Below are 16,314 nucleotides of genomic sequence, written 5' to 3'. Positions count from 1 at the left end.
AATACAACACGGCATATTGTGCGGGAACGAAACTGTTGTTCGTATCGATACTAACGGCCCGTCTCTACAGGCAAAAGTTTTTGCATACCAACTGTCATTTTATTGCCTGATACAATTTTTATCAATAATTGCGCGTTGGCATTTCTTTATAAAAGCATTTGTAAGATGGCTTTCAACAACTATTTTTCCCGGACTTAATTACTTAAAAAATTAAAAAAAAATTCTATTTCAAACCCAAGTACATAAAAACAAATACTTTAATAGAAAACAGCTAAATTTTTGCTTTTATATTAAAATATCAATAATTATGACGAATTGAAATTTCCGCGCATATGAAAATTTAGCTGCCAAACTACCAAATTGCTGGAAATATTTATCAAGATAAATGCTCTGATAATTATCGCTTGCCAAGAGCAATATGCGGTATCCTTGATCAAAATTTTGCCTGATAACATTATCAAGATAAAATCTTTTGCTTGTGAAGACAGCAAGTAAAGTATGTTGCGTAAATATGTACGCACATGCATGCATATGTACGAACATTCTCTTACGCTACGAGTTTCGTTGCGATGATTAGTGTGATGTACAAGGGCTTGATTATATCATTGTACGAATCGATACAAAAGTATGTTTATATGTACATGTGTGCCACTAATGGAAAAGAGCCACTTTTGGCACAATTCATAATATGCTACTATATAACAAAAAATCAAATACTCCATTATAGATTAAAAAATTACAAAAAGTTAAAATTAAAAACACAAAAAACATAAATTAAGGGCCGTGAGAAATATTGTGTGGCAGCTCTTGACAAAACGCTGTGAACATGCAGCACAACAGTAAAGTTTACGCAATAAAAAACTTTTAATTCAGGATTTTTAGAAAGATTCTTAGTTTTCAGTTTTATAGTCCAATAAATAAAAGTGCAAGTTTCTCTAAAATCCGGTGTCATATATTTTCATCCATTTAAACAACTTTGCAACACCCTTTACATATGTATATGGAAAAAAAGCTTAAAATCGTAAACTTGGAATCTCTAGAACCCTACAAGACGGGTACCCGTTAGTTAACAAATGAAGTAATGGCTCGTGTTCACGCTTACGTTTGTTAAAAAACTCTTTGGCGCATATTCATAGTCATATTTAGTACTCAACTAATACCATGTTCTGACCGACATCAAAAACATGTTTTCGTTGCTAAAACTGGTTTTCGACCTAAAACACGTGTTTTCGTCCATGTAAAATCTGTCAAATGAAAACCAGTTTTCGCTGAAAACTATTTGAAAACTCACGTTCCACTCATTCCAATCGGTGTCTTCACTAGTTTTTTTTCGATTATTTATCGAAGTGGAAGTCGTATTTTCTCATCTTTAATACGCTATTTCGTATTTATTGTTAATTGGCTGGCCAAACTAGAATAAGAATGAAAGTAAGAGGTTGCTAATGAAAAGAAAATGTGGGAAAAGCATTTTGGTTTAGTTTCTATGTAGCAAAACTGCAATCAGAGGATGTAAGAAATGTCAACGAAAACACTAACAGCCGGTGTGAACAGCCTTCAGCCCACAATTCCAAAACTCGTTTTCAAAGTGTTTTCGTTGTCGGTCAGAACATGGTATAAGTCGAAACTATTCTAAGCAGGGACGTGAACCGGTTTTGAACCGAACCGGTTTTGAACCGGAAAACCGCTTTTTTCTATTAATTAACTGAACCATTAACCGAACCGAAATTTTCCAAATGTTTTATCCGAACCGAAAAGCGAACCACTTTCTGTAAAGGTTTAAAGGTTCGTTTCAACTAATTTTCAATAGATAAATGTACCCACTTTTTCTTCATTTTGTTAAATATGGTAATACCTACCATGTTTTTTACCATGTGACAATATCAAATGTAAAGGCAGCCCATCTCACTTGACCCCAAACTTGCGCGTTTTTGCACTTGGCACTTTATACTTAAATTTGGGCCTTATTTTTTTGTTTTTCGAACCGTTGAACCGAACCGAAACCCCGGTTCAAAGACCAAAAAAACCGCTTTGACGAACCAATACAAAAGTGCAACAACGGTTCGAACCGCTGAACCGAACCGACCAAATTTTTCATCCGGTTCACGTCCCTGATTCTAAGTCACATCTAAAGCTATTCATAGTCGCCTTAGTTTCGACTTTTTTGGATAAGTACCAACTTAAAATTTAGTTTCGGCTGCAGCTGCAACTAAGTCGTAACTAGGAAGAAGTATTTTATCAAATTAAGGGAAAACAGACGAAATATGTAAAAATTAAGTTGGTAGAGGGTGAATTTGATAATATTGAATAATCTCCAATTAAAATTTACAAAGATCGATCCATTTTAATCGGAAGATGAAATTAAATGCGCATTACAATTCGAATAAAGCTACATCACAATTTTATAATTGGAATAATTTAGATAAATTCTCAAATAATAAGTCAGTTTCACGCTAGTTCTTTTAAAGTAAATTTGTGCATAACATTTAGATATCTACTATTTGTATGTTTCACAGCATGCTTTCGATAAACATCGACTTCACATCACTGCGGTTATTCTGGCTATTTCACACAATTAACAAGAAAATGGTACCTTATTCTTTTGCATAATTATGCAATGAAAATAGAAATTACATAAACGGATGATCAAACTTGACATTATTTAATAAAAGTGTAATTTTTCCAAAATATCGTAAAGAAAAATCGATACATTTTCACACTCGTCTTGCTATATCGTAAACTAAGTCGAAACTTCTTAGTAGAAGTCTGAAATGCGACTATGAATAGAGGTAAATTTTGAGTTGGTACTTAAATTTAAGTTGCAACTTTGTTAGTTTCGCCTTAGTTGCTGGACTATGAATACGCGCATGTATCGAAAAAAAATACATCGATATATCGATGTATATCGAAAGGTCCAAAACAATGGTTTTATTCGATACATTGAATAGCAAACATCGATGTTTCCGATGCATCGATGCTTTTTTTGCATCCCTAGATTATAGTTGGTATGCGCTGTAGACAGCGTTGCCAGGTAGACGTTTTTAACGTCATTTGGACGTTTTTTGTATCCTGTTGACGTTCGGACGTTTTTTGTGTAAAAAATTACGTTTTTTAACTTCCCAGTAATTTTTCTCTGTTACTAAATCTTTTAAGTAGAACTGATTTTGAATTATTTTCTTAATAAATCTTTACAAGCTTTGTTTTTTTTTGCAGCAAAATACGCGTTACTAACATCAAGAGAAATACACCTGCAAAAAATGGACCCGATGGGTGGCTCCGGAGCCGAGTTATTCCCATTTCTGTATAAGCCTATGAATGCCTGCTTTGGTTTCACCATCTACTATCTATATATAAATACGCTAACGGAATTCCCATACAAATCTTTTCCTCCCTACTGCTAATATATTTCTCAACCAATTTGAATGATTGCTCTTTTGTTCGAAAGGTGTTTCAAAGAGGTGGCGCAGGAGTCGAGTTATTCCGAAAAACTTCGTTTATGGTCTGATTTGCTTCAAATTCAAAATACTATTACCAACATCAAGACAAATATCTTCTTCTTTATTGGCGCTGTAACCGAATTTTTGGGTACTGATTACGAATCCATAAGCATAAGGTTTTCATCAGCTCCAGATTTTAAGAAAAACGAGGTCAAAGTGTAAAAAAATCGCGTTTTTTCAATATTTGAGAAGCTCTAGCAAAGAAACAAAAAGCAATAGAACCCTTCACTTAGACCTAAATTAAAGCTAAAACTCTCGAATACTATCCTTGCAAATTCCTGCACCTTTGCTTGATGGTCACTTATAGTCATTTGTTGAACAGGAATAACTGATTTTGGGAAGTTTGAGTACCTACCGCAATTAAGCAAAAGGTGATAGAACCTTCCACTTAGGCTTAAATTAAGCCTTGGACTTCTGACTTAAATCCCTGAAAATACCATTCTTACACCTTGACCCTAAGGTAACCTATAGTCATTTATTGAACAGCTAACACTGATTTTTACACCTTTTTTCAATTGCATAATTTTTTAGTATTTTTTTTTTTATTGTTGGACGGTAAAAAGTAAATGAGTATAGATGACCATCAGGGCAAGGTGCAGGAATAGTACTTTCAAGGATAGTGGTCTGTAGTTCTAGCTTTAATTTAAGTGAAAGGTTCTATCACATTTTGCTTCATTACTAAAACTTCTCAAATATTTCAAAAAACGCGATTTTTGACACTTTCACCACAATTTTCTCAAATCTTTATAGTTACGGATTCATAACCAGCACAAAAAAGCCTATCAAAAACAGCTTCAACATTTGCCGGATCAAAATCGGTGTTGCTCTGTGTTACCTACACTAATTATATAAAGAGAAGCTCCTTCTTTTTATAAGAGGTGATCTCGCGAACGCCTCTACCGATAAACACTTACTATATCAATTATTTTTTTGCCTCCTTCCCCTTCCCTCAATCCACTTTTTTTTGCTTTTTAGATTATTCTCACTTTTTGTGTATTCTCTAATTTCCGATATTCAAATTCAGTTGAGTTTGACACTTTTCACGATTTTGCCAGCAAAAATTCTTCTGACTAAACCTGACTACTACGGACTGAAGAGAGTCACTCTCACTGAGTGTTGCTCTCTCATTTTTGCTGTCATTTTCGAGTTAAGGAACGCTTTTTGGACTAAATCTGACTACTTCGGACTTTTTCTGACTATTTCTGGGAGATAAGGAACGCAACTATTTTCATTGGAATATATCAACGAAAGACGAATTCATACAAGGTGATAGCAGGAGCACAAAAACTACTCTAGAACAGGGGTTCCCAAACTTTTTTCACCGCGGCACCCTTATTGTGCTAAACAAATTTCGCGGCACCCCTACTCCTGAAATGTCTACGAAAACACAATGCAAACTTTATGCTCATTTAGCTTTAATGTGAGGACTGAAATTGTTATGATGATTTCATTATTTCCTTTAAGTTTATTGGGAGCTTTGACAATTTTACCCTGAAATCATTTGACGCTGAAAGCGTGCTGGTGCGTTTATTTTTAACCAACCTCGCAAAAAGGAGAAGGTTATCAATTCGCCTAAATATTTTTTATTATTATTATTTTTTAATGTATGGTGTAGCATAACTTTGGACCACGTTAACCGATTGCTATAATTCTTTTTTTTTTTTTAAGGAAAGGTGTTATCTCACAGTTGGTCCCATTATAATTTGGTTGACATCCTATCATTGGATCATGAAGAGATTAACGATAATCTTAAATTTTTATATGGGAATTGAAGTCGGTTTTGTTTTTTGCTTAAACATTACTTGTTTATGTAATAGAGCAAAAGCCAGCGACGGCCATACCTTCGTTATTTAATAAAGGCTGACAGTTTCTCTATGTATGCCCCAACACAGGTAATAACAAACCCATAGAGCTGTCAAACTATCGACGATACTATCGATAGAATCGATAGTCTGGCCACAGGAAATAACTATTGATAGTTCTGGTATTATCGCCACTATCGTTTCATTAATAGCGTATTCTCTTTCCTGGCACTTTTGACATTTGCACGTATTGGTTCAAAGAGAACAAAACTTGGCAGCATTATTTCATGAACGTACGAATAATAGGCTCGTCAGAATGGGTATTTGTACGTCAATAACGGAAAAGTATGCGAAGGGAGTGGCGTACGTAACGTAGAGATACGCCACAATGAGGGTGTTGCGTCTGCAAACAAAAATCAACTGTTCCTTATGGGGGTTTACACAAGCTAATTTTGCAGTAACAATAGCAAAATATTCACACTTTTTTTTACTAATATATTCACACTTCTCTTGATGTCTTCGTCACTATCTTTGACTTTTCGGAGACAGTTTATTGTCTGGACGTCTACTCTACTGAAAAAATGTGACAATTAATACATATTCTCAATTGTCTTGCCTTGTGTAAACGCAGGGTTATACAACTGTCAGCAGTGACGGACTTACGTGCATCAAAAGTTGAGTGTTGGCCAACGTTCGTTGGGTCCGTCGACGCAAGGGTTACCAATCTGACGCTCTCTATGCAAACACACATAGTCTACTCAACTGTCAGTTTCATCCTTGAGCGGAACGTACGCAAAGTACCCATTCTGACGCGGCCATAAAGATCATCCAGGACGGAGTGCGAAAAAAAAGTATTTTTTTGCAGTGCCGTAATTTTTTCGCCGCCATGTGAATGAAACGGAATGAGACCATGTGTGTAAATGAAACAACCGACTAAAAAATTACGTTATCAACTATTATTTTTTATCTCAAATGCAATTACAAATACATGGTTGACGTGCTGGGCGGAAATACCAGAAATTACATTGCCGTCTTAAGAGCGTGTCAGACGTGGCAACGCAATATATTTCAAAAGACTGTCAAATTAAGAAATTTCAGAAAGCAGTTGCATAAGCAGTGGCACCTTGCATGTAAGTGTCTATATGTCGAAAGAAATTTTTTTATTTCCGAAAGGCGAATTGCAGGGAAAATTTCTGAAATCGCTTTTAGACTTTTTACACGGCGAATGAATTCTAGCAATATTTCTCGATACTAAAATGCAACCGTGAGCCGTTAAAACCAACAAATTCATAAAAGCAATATAACGAAAAATAAATGAATTTAGAAAAACATATGAAATGGGTCGATACTATCAATAGACTTGACTATCGATATTTTGACAGCTCTACAAACCCAGACTATGAAATTTGGATAGGGGTGGCTTTGGCAGGTAGCAGGTAGTAAAGGTGTATAAAATAGCACCTCATATTCGTTATAGTATAAAGGTTAGTTTTTATATATTTTATTCGTAATAATATTAGAAACTACGTCTACGTCTTGAAAAGTTTTTTGAGATAGGGCGTTTTCGAACTGGCTGCCCAGAAAGGTTGATCTTCCACTCAGCAGTCGATATAAACCAGAAGATAATCATTTCAAGTGGTTTGAAGGGGATCAGCTACCAAGTTATGACAGTGATTCTCTAACAAGTATATCAGGTATGAAATTATTATGCAAAATTATTGTATGTACATAAATTTGTGGCAAATCAAAATTGTATTAACTTGGTTAAATTATTTCAGAAATTGACGTCGCAGGCAAAGATCAATCGGACTGGAGTATCTATCAGTGGTGACGATAATGGAGATATGGACGACGATGAAAATTATGAATTTAATTAAATAGTTAATACAAAAATACATACATACATATTTGAAATCTTACTTGTCTTAGTATTAAAAAAACGTACTAAATTTAAAAAAATACGCATTTGAAAGAGCACCAACCCAACTCGTTTTAAATTTGAGTGTGCACGTTATAAAATATGTCGTTGTGAAGTGCACAGATGCTTTTTCGTTATACGAAATTATAATTAAGAAGAAAAAAAATATTAATTTTATCTTCCGTCTGATGGTAATTGAACCCGGACCCTCTTGGCAGCAACCAATTGTATCAAGCGTCTTTGCACACTCAGCTACAGCCATACACGTAAATGTGTTTTCAAATCTTGAGTTTGAATCAACATCACAGCGCGCGATTAGTGCATTTGTACAGATAAACGTATACCATGTATGTGTGTATGTTTTGTCACTGCTGTGCATGCTTTGTATACATATATATACTTTCTTAATTACATATGAAAAAGCATCTGAGATGTGCAAACCGACAGCCGTGCAGTGAAAAATTCTTCATTTTAATACGGGCGTATTTGAATTGAATATTTCTATTATACGTAGTGTATGTATAATGACAATATTCACTTTTCACTTGATTTAAAAACGTACATTTTTAAACGGTAATCAAATAAAAAATTTTCATTTTAACAACGCGTTTTTTTTTCTCAGTGTAGTTTTGTTTAGTTTTTGTTTCGCTAAAAAAAAATAATTTTTTGGTTGGATTGCTCATTACACTTTAGGAGCGCTAAAATGACAGAAAAAAGCGCAGAGACACGTAAACTGAATTTTGGGCCATCGATTACGGATCTGTATACCGCTTTTCTAGATCAGGTAATTTTCCCAAGATATTTTCATTTGAGGTTTGCATTGCGAATGAAAAAAACTTTAACATAGAAATGTTGCCAACAGCAGTGTTTTCTGCATACGCTTGCATCCAGAACTCTCTTGGCTCCCTTCGTATTATTTAATATTCAAAGTGCTGTTTTCACTGATGTCCAGAAGTTTTCAAAAGCTTACTTTGTCATCTCAGTAGGTTTACTTTTCGGGTCACATGAAAAGGGGTTTGTTATCCAGCTGTAGACATCCTCAGAGTCAATGTTGGGAAAATATTCGACAATGTTTTTTTCTAAACCTTCCAAGTTAACGCTGATAATGCGCGTTAACGCTAAGAAAATAACTTTTACAGCCAATTTCACGAAAGCAATTTAATTTAAATTGCTGGTGAAACCGGCTGTTATCAATTTTCGTAGCGTTAACTTCGAAGCTACATACGTTTTTCTAGTTCACTTTGTTTATTTATGACGGTTTCATGCAAATCGCTAGACATTCTAAAATATACATTTCACCTATAAAAAGATCTCGACGCGCTAGAAAAAACCAAAGATGTATTTTAATTTCACAGGCCTCTGTTATCTTCGCAGCGTCATCCAATACGGGTTTTAAATCTAGTGGCGGCATCTTCCTAGTCGCCAGGGAATACCGACACACATTTTTCTGTACAAATTTGTCGATAGCTTTAAAAATTTCGTTGATAGTGGTGTAAGTCTTAAGTACTTCGCTCATCAAAAGTTCTTCTTCGATTTGCATTGCGAATGGGTACCTTACTAATACGAGAAGAACATTAAGTCCCACTACGTCGGTACTTTCGTCAAGTTGAAAACTAAAAAATTCACAAGGTTTCAAACTTTTTATAAGTTCGTTCTCGACTGCCTCTAAAATCGCTCTTTCGCAGTGTGAATAAGAAGTTCCAAAGAATAAGTAACATATATACGTGCGCAAAGCTGCTGCGCTTGTTACGAGAACAGCCCAGCCAGCAAAAGATCCGAAAATTAATCTGAAAACCGGAAGAAAAGTGGGTGAAATGCGGATTAGGTCTACAAAAGTACCGAAAATGGTTGTGAAAAGGGTATGATTTCTGCTATTATTCTAAAAAAAATTTTTATTGAATTTTTCGTTGACAAAACGTACTGGGGAACTACGCTTAAGAGCGAAATACATCACACAAGCGGCTTGACAAACCAAGCGAAATATCCCTTTGCTGCAAGCCATTTGTGTTGTGTATGGGGTTTCACGAGCCGCTGAAGGTAATTTTAATAAAAATCAAAATTTTTTGATTTTCTGGTCGCCATGTTGAAGTTTGATCAAACCGTATATGGAAAGTTTAAAGAATTTGCCCCCACCACTAGTATAGGCTGACTTCCAAAACGTCTATTGCTTTGCATACGTACAAAGTATAGGGTTCCATAACGTCGAACTACAAAATATTGGCAATGTATACTGTTCCAAAACGCAGCCGAAAAGTTATCGAAACGCATCGCTAGAGCAATCAGCGCATCAGAAACAAAGTTGATTCTTCGTTTGTTATTGGTTACAATTTGTGTTTTAAAAATGGAAGATTGAGAAAAATTGTTCATTGCTATATTGAATATTAAAAATGTGCAATGTATATGGTTGCAATGTGTCGCAACTCTGCATATACAAACAGTTTGAATACCGCAGTATAACAGTATCCAAATATTGTATTGATACGTTTTGGAAGTCAGCCATACTCAAGCCACTAGCGGCACCCCAGGCATATGCTCGCCCCAGGGTGCGGCGGCCTGCTCTAGAAAGTTATAGCACAATGACAAACATGAACAAATGTACAACAAACACATATTTTTTTACAATCAGTATAATTCGAATTAATATCAACAAGCAGCGTTGTAATCTCTAATTAGATTTGTTTTCGTTTGTACTAAATTTGTGCATTGCAGCTGGTAAAGTAACGAAAATTTGGATACTCGTATGTATTCGTGACTAATCCAATCAACACCCGTATCTTTCGTATCGTTACTTTACTCGTTACTTTTGATACAAGCACTTGTACCTCACAAGAATCTTGCAGCGTAAGGAAATGTTCGTACATATTAGGAACGTTAATCCCGGGATCCCGGGGTGGCTTTCTGTAATTCTATATCGAGCAAAAACGTGTATCGAAGTATCGTTTTTGCTTTCCCTAACGATAAATATCGTCGTGCTGTATCGACCATTCGATAGAAACTGTTCGACACCACTTTTGCTCTCCTTTTGCCTTTCGCAGCTGTCAACCTCAACCAAAATGTAAGTTAAAATTTTTAATTTTTCTGTGATTTTAAACGTTTTTTATTTATTTAGGAGTCAAAAAACGAACGCTGCTCAACTTAAGCTTATGATAGAATTTATGGAGCAGCACGACGCTTTAACCAAAAATAGTTTGCAATGTGTTAGCAATGGGCGCGAGAAGAAAAAGAAGTTATGGAGCAAATTAACGGAAATGTTAAATAGCAACGGGCCTCCGATGAAATCAACGAAGGGATGGCAGAAAGTAAATAGAAATACTTAGCAAATGATTTTAGTTGTAACATTAAATTCATGCAATATTTCTAGGTATGGACTGACTACAAATATAATGCAAAGCGCAAGTTAAGCGCCCGAATGAATAGTTTAAAAAAAACGGGTGGTGGGCCATATGATGCCGTTAAATTAAGTAATTTGGAGGAACGTGTAATTGCTGCAGCAAATATAAACGCACAAGTAATGGGCATTCCGGGCGTGGCGTCATATGGTACCAAAACAGACGAGCCTTGCTCTTCTACTGCTGCCCCGGAACCGGACGAAGCTTTCGTTAGTGACTCTTTAAGAGAAATGTTAAGCGAATCCTCGAGTAATAATGAAAATGAAGGGGCAGGTGAGACTAATACACCAAGAGGAAAAAGAAGCGCCGACACGGCAAGCGACAGAGAGGCACCACCATCACCTAAAGCACCACAAACGTCTAAACTAAAACAAACGCCTATAGTACCACAAACGCCTAAAAAGAGATGTGTAGATCCAAAGATAAGAATCATAGAACAGAAATAGAAAACCAAGACAAATTTCAAACTGAAATATTAAAGCTTTTAAAGGAGAAAAATGAAATTGAAGAAAAGAAGCTGCATTTAATGGAAAAGCAAGTTGCATCTGAAATTCAGTACAAAAAAATGAAATTGCAAGTATTACAATTAAATTTAGAGAAAGTTACGTGTGAAATCGAAGCGCTAAAACGAGAAACAAATGATAACTTATAACTTATGTAAAGTACAATGAAATGCAATGCTTTTAAAAGAGAACAATAAGATTGAGTTGAAAAATAAAATTTCAAGCACTACAATTAAATTTAGAGATAGTTAAGTAAAAATCGCTTTGCTGAAACGCGAAACAAGTGATAAATGAATTTATAACTTATGTGAAGTACAATGTTTATGTTTTATGTTACTTATTTATTAACAATCAATACAAATATAATTTTTACATTGCGGTTTGGGAAAAATGTTCTTTTATTCGATTTCTTATTCTTTCAGCTTCTCGGTTAACTATTTCTGGTGGAGTGGTATCTACCCCTCTTTCTTGTCGTGAAGTTGCAGCTTCGTTATTGCTTTCAAACTGAACATTGCGGCTGATGCACACATTATGCAGAGCTGCACACACGTTTGCAATTTTGGCAACCAATGTTGGGTTATACCTTGGCTTTCTGTCGTCAGATAATATCCTCCAGCGCCCTGAAGTAGACGATGTGAATAAAACTAATATAAAAAGAACTGAATTTTGCAATATGCTAACCTTTATAAACCCCAATGCTTCTTTCAACAACGCTCCTTGCTTTGCTATGTATATCATTGTAGATACATTTACTTGCGTCAGTTTCATTTTCTCGTAATCGGTATGGGGTCATTAGCCAAGGTTCAAGAGGGTATCCAGAATCGCCTTAAGATATATTTTCGAGTTAATATATGTTTTTTCTATTGAATATATTTTAAATGTTCACCGACTTTACCTAATAGCCAAGAATTTGTATCTCCGCTGTTGTATCGTCGCTCCATTACCATTCTCTCATTGGAGGCCTTCCACACAAACGAGTCGTGTGCAGCCCCCCTAATTTTGGGCATATAGCTCTTATAATTAATTTATGGTTGCAGATCTACATTAAAGATTGTCCAATACGATAATTCATAAACAATTCCAAGGAAATTTCATACATAAAGTATATATATACTTACTATCATTGCATTAATGCTATGTTTGCCTTTTCTATTAAAATATATGTGTTCGTTTTCCACAGGTTTTAGCAACTGCAAATGCGTACCATCGACGGCACCGACAACTGCAGTGGATTAAAATTAGAAAGATTAGAAAGCTAGTTATTGATTCGACGAATTTACCCCCAGGAAAATTGTATTTTTGATTGAACCACTCCTTACACGGCTGGAAGTCTTTTTCATAAACTATGCATTGGCTACATAAATGGTCTTCCATGGATGACAACGTGTCGCGTTTGCCACTGGTACCCGCCACCTGCTAAAATTTCCAGTGTTGCTGCTAGTCTCATGATTGGAGGAATATATGTAGTTCTCATGCATTTCCTTAATTTTATTTCGTTGAGAACGTACATAAATACTTCTTTGGTCAGCCGATATTTTGTTTGGAAGCTTAGAAATGGAAATAAATTGAAAAGAAATTGAATGCTCCTTAGTTTTTACAATATTAATTAAACTTACCACTTTTCAGGCAATTCCATGGGATTAGATGCATCTCGGATCCTTCTTCTATTAATTAAAGAGTTTTCCTCTCCAAAACCGTCCAAAATCAAAAAATAACGCCAATTGTACATTGTTTTCATTCGAATTACCATTTATATTTATTTATTTCACACAGGTTTTGACAGCTACAAAACACTCGAAACGCTTCCTACAATAGGAAAACGAGAGTGGTCATATCGAAATACGGAAACCAAAATGGTCTCGCCAAGCGTTCGATATCGAATTGAAGTATCGAGCCGACGAGTGTCGACTATCGAATTACGGAAACCCGCCCCCGGACTTTTTAAGGTCTCGAAAATCACGGTATTCTTGGCAAGTAACCCCGGGATTTTCGGGATTTGTAATTTTCGCTGATGGCAATAATAGAAACTCCTTTTCTTGACCAGTATTAGCTATATTTCTTTTTTATTTAATAATTAATATTCTTTTATAAGTGTCTAGCTCATTGTACATACATATAACACTGCACGATAGTAAATTTTAAACGCAAAAATCAATATATTCGCAAAGCCATGAGCCAAATATAATAAACTTGCGTTTTTAGTTTTTCACTCTGACGTCAGTAATTCAAAAATTATTTAAATTAAATGTGCTTAGAGAAGAAGTATGGGTATGAAATTAATGAGGAAATCCTGTAGAATTTAAACAGATTCAAGTTTCTGGTGCAGAAAGGCTGGTCAATATTGAAAATGTCATTTTAAAATTTTATCCTTGAAATTTCGCAATATTTGTTTTTGAAAAAATTATATGTTAAGGGCTTATATAAACTCGATAACATCCTCGAATTTCGTTCTTCTAACTTTGTCAGCTTAAAAATTACGTATTTGTTCCTGTGAATCCAAAAATTTTTAATTTTTTAAATTCTAAAGAAATTTCCTATTGCATTTGTTATCCATATTTTTATTCTACATTGCATTGAATTTTTTTAACAACTTTTGGAATTAATCATATCTTTGAAATTACAAAGTCCTTCAAAATAAATCCTGCGGTCAGAGAGAAAAAATAAAAACGCCACTTTAAACAAAAAAGTAGGTCTCAAACCCATTTATTTATTATATATTTCATGGTGAGAGCTTCTCAAACAATATAGAAGAAATTTTTTCCATTCAAGTTGTTGAAAAGTAATGAATATCTAAATCTCGGGACTAATCCCGAATCACGGCATTGTGAAAACGCCATCCCGAAATTCCCGGGATCGTAAAAAGCCGAAAAATTAACATCTCTAGTACATATGCATACATGTACATATATACATATCGTCGGCTTAGAGTGTTAACCTGCTAAATCGGTTTTTTTGGCAAAATTGACCTTTTGATGCAGTTCGAAGGAGAAGGCGATTCCGCAGTTGGCAAGCAAAAAAATACGTCAAAATAAAAATATAATTGTCAAAAATTTGTTGATGAGTAAAGCTGCTAAGTACAATCAGTTCAAATTCAACTGCTAAATCCAACATATTGTGCTTCTGTCGCTCGATTAGTTCTAGCTGAGAGTATTACTTTATGCGTTTAAGCCAAGGTAATAGCCAGCGAATAAGCTTAAATTTTACAGATGAATGATGTTACAGCTGAAGTGAGTGATCAGTTAGTAGATGTGGATGTTATAAGTATAATCAATCAACGATATGGTGATTCAGAAGTGGCATCCGACGAGACCGAAAACCCTACATTGTTAATTCCACCAATGAAATAAATTCTAGTTCTGAATCTGATTGTTACTCGGAGAAAAGTAAGAAACGAAAGAAGAGAGTACTAATGCAAAGGTCTAATTTGTTCGCAGCAAAAAAATGGAAAATTGAGAGAACACGGAAAGAAATATTATGGGAGAAAAAAGGAAGAAACATGGAATTATGAAAGAACCAAGACTGGTAAAGGAAAGGTGCAAGTGTCAGCAAAAAGAACATGGTACAATAAATTGTGCAAGCATCACGGAAGAAGATAGGGAATACTTATTCAAGGGATTTTGGAGCATGAGCTGGGAAGAAAAAAAAGTATATATTGACGGACTTGTGACATCGCGCCCTACTAAAAGGCAACGATTCAGAAATAAAAAGCAAAAATCGAGAAGAAATCGGACAGTTCTATACCATTTAAAAAAACAAGACGAACGAGTTAAAGTATGCAGGACTATGTTTCTCAACACAATCGGTATAGGAAGATGGACTGTGCTTAGCTGGAAAGGTAAGAAAACACTTGACGCAACCATAAGTAATGCTCCAACGACCTTTAGGCGTTCTGCTCTTGCAAACGTATCGTCTAATCCTTTTGCTAAAGAGCGCAAAGAGATGTACACGTTTTTAGATTCTTTGCCTACTATGGAATCACATTACTGTCGCGCCACATTCCAAACGAAATATTTGTTACCTGAGTGGTCTACAAAGCAATCTCTTTACGACTTTCACAAAAATGATTGGTATAACAGTAGGAATGTACGAGCTTTATCAATTGCCACCTTTTATGAAGCTTTTGATGTTAAAACCCTGGGCTTATATTTGTCGGATAAAGACCAGTGTGAAAAGTGAGCGTTGTACATTGTTGGAAATTTATCTTCTGAAGAATATTCAACCCACCAGCAGAAAAAAGAAGAAGCCAGAGCAGAAAAACTCAAGGACAAAAGCGAAGAAAATATTGTACTTGCAGTTGATTTACAAGCCCTTCTTATGGCACCAAAGTTAAAAGTTAGCAGTTTATATTACAGAACTAAATTTCAGGTGCACAATTTGACATTTTATAATATAAAAGACAAAGCCGGGTATTGTTACTTGTGGAACGAAACAGAAGGAGGATTAAATGCAGAAGAGTTTTCCAGCCTGTGGGTAGATTTGATAGAAAAAAATGTAGTACCAAATAATAGTTCCGGGGAGCCAATTACAGTAGTTTTTATAGCGACGGATGGACATATCAAAACTGAAACTGTGTTATGGCTAATGCTTTGTTATCCACAGCTATAAATAACAATATCATTATTGCTTGAAGTAGGCCATACCCAAATGGAAGCTGATAGTATCCATTCCACTATCGAACGAGCACTGAAGAAAAGAGATATCCATGTTCCTGCAGAATACGTTGAAGTATGTAGATCAGCTAGAAAAAATCCAAAACAATATGACGTAACTTATCTTACTTACACGTTCTTTAAAAGCTTTAACACAGTTCGATTCTTTAATAGCATTCGTCCCGGTCGCGGCAAAGATGCTGCTACATTTCAAACTAAGATTCTCCAACGAATGGCAAGTAATACCGCAAAGAAAATCCCCTAGTAACTGTTTCCTTGCCGTTTTCTCACCTTCCGAATTTATACGCGAGTAAGCGTACGATTTCTCGCAGAAAGTATGAAGATCTCCAGTATTTCAAACGATTACTTCCTGAAGATTACCACACCTACTATGACAATTTACCTCATGATTGAATAATATGTATCATACTTTCTGGCATTATTGAGTTCCTACTTAAATTATCTTATACATTGACTTTGTACTATTAATTTGAGAGAGGAATACTTCACGTATAGTTATTAATATATGTATTATAAACTGCCTATTTTTGTTGCAATA

At 35.2% G+C, this 16,314-nt stretch overlaps 2 protein-coding genes and 1 long non-coding RNA gene across 3 annotated transcripts in view; 2 read left to right on the top strand and 1 right to left on the bottom strand.

Annotated features, from left to right (window-relative positions):
- Positions 1-10,295: 10,295 nt before the first annotated feature.
- LOC118736158 (myb-related transcription factor, partner of profilin-like) lies at positions 10,296-11,049 on the top strand. The gene is made up of 2 exons (XM_036466256.1): positions 10,296-10,513; positions 10,576-11,049. Exons 1-2 carry the CDS (start codon positions 10,358-10,360, stop codon positions 11,047-11,049), a joined length of 630 nt encoding a protein of 209 aa, XP_036322149.1. The 5' UTR covers positions 10,296-10,357.
- Positions 11,050-11,467: 418 nt separating this feature from the next.
- LOC118735126 lies at positions 11,468-13,085 on the bottom strand. Its single transcript, XR_004992514.1, has 6 exons — positions 12,723-13,085; positions 12,387-12,653; positions 12,225-12,328; positions 12,002-12,145; positions 11,788-11,931; positions 11,468-11,726 (listed from the first exon to the last, which is right to left on the bottom strand). It is a non-coding gene; the product is annotated as an uncharacterized LOC118735126 (long non-coding RNA).
- A 1,990-nt stretch (positions 13,086-15,075) lies between these two features.
- The window catches only part of LOC118736157 (uncharacterized protein DDB_G0287625-like), a 5,674-nt gene continuing 4,435 nt past the window's right edge, over positions 15,076-16,314 (top strand). Inside the window, exon 1 of the mRNA XM_036466255.1 lies at positions 15,076-15,189. Within this exon, the coding sequence (XP_036322148.1) occupies positions 15,076-15,189 (114 nt within the window). The remainder of the gene's footprint in view (positions 15,190-16,314) is intronic.

Source organism: Rhagoletis pomonella, unplaced genomic scaffold (genome assembly GCF_013731165.1).
Source record: "Rhagoletis pomonella isolate Grant_MI unplaced genomic scaffold, Rhpom_1.0 Rhpom_scaffold_00003, whole genome shotgun sequence".
Lineage (NCBI taxonomy): Eukaryota > Metazoa > Arthropoda > Insecta > Diptera > Tephritidae > Rhagoletis > Rhagoletis pomonella.
The sequence above is the reverse complement of the archived record's forward strand: the minus strand, read 5'-3'. Positions and strand labels throughout refer to the sequence as shown.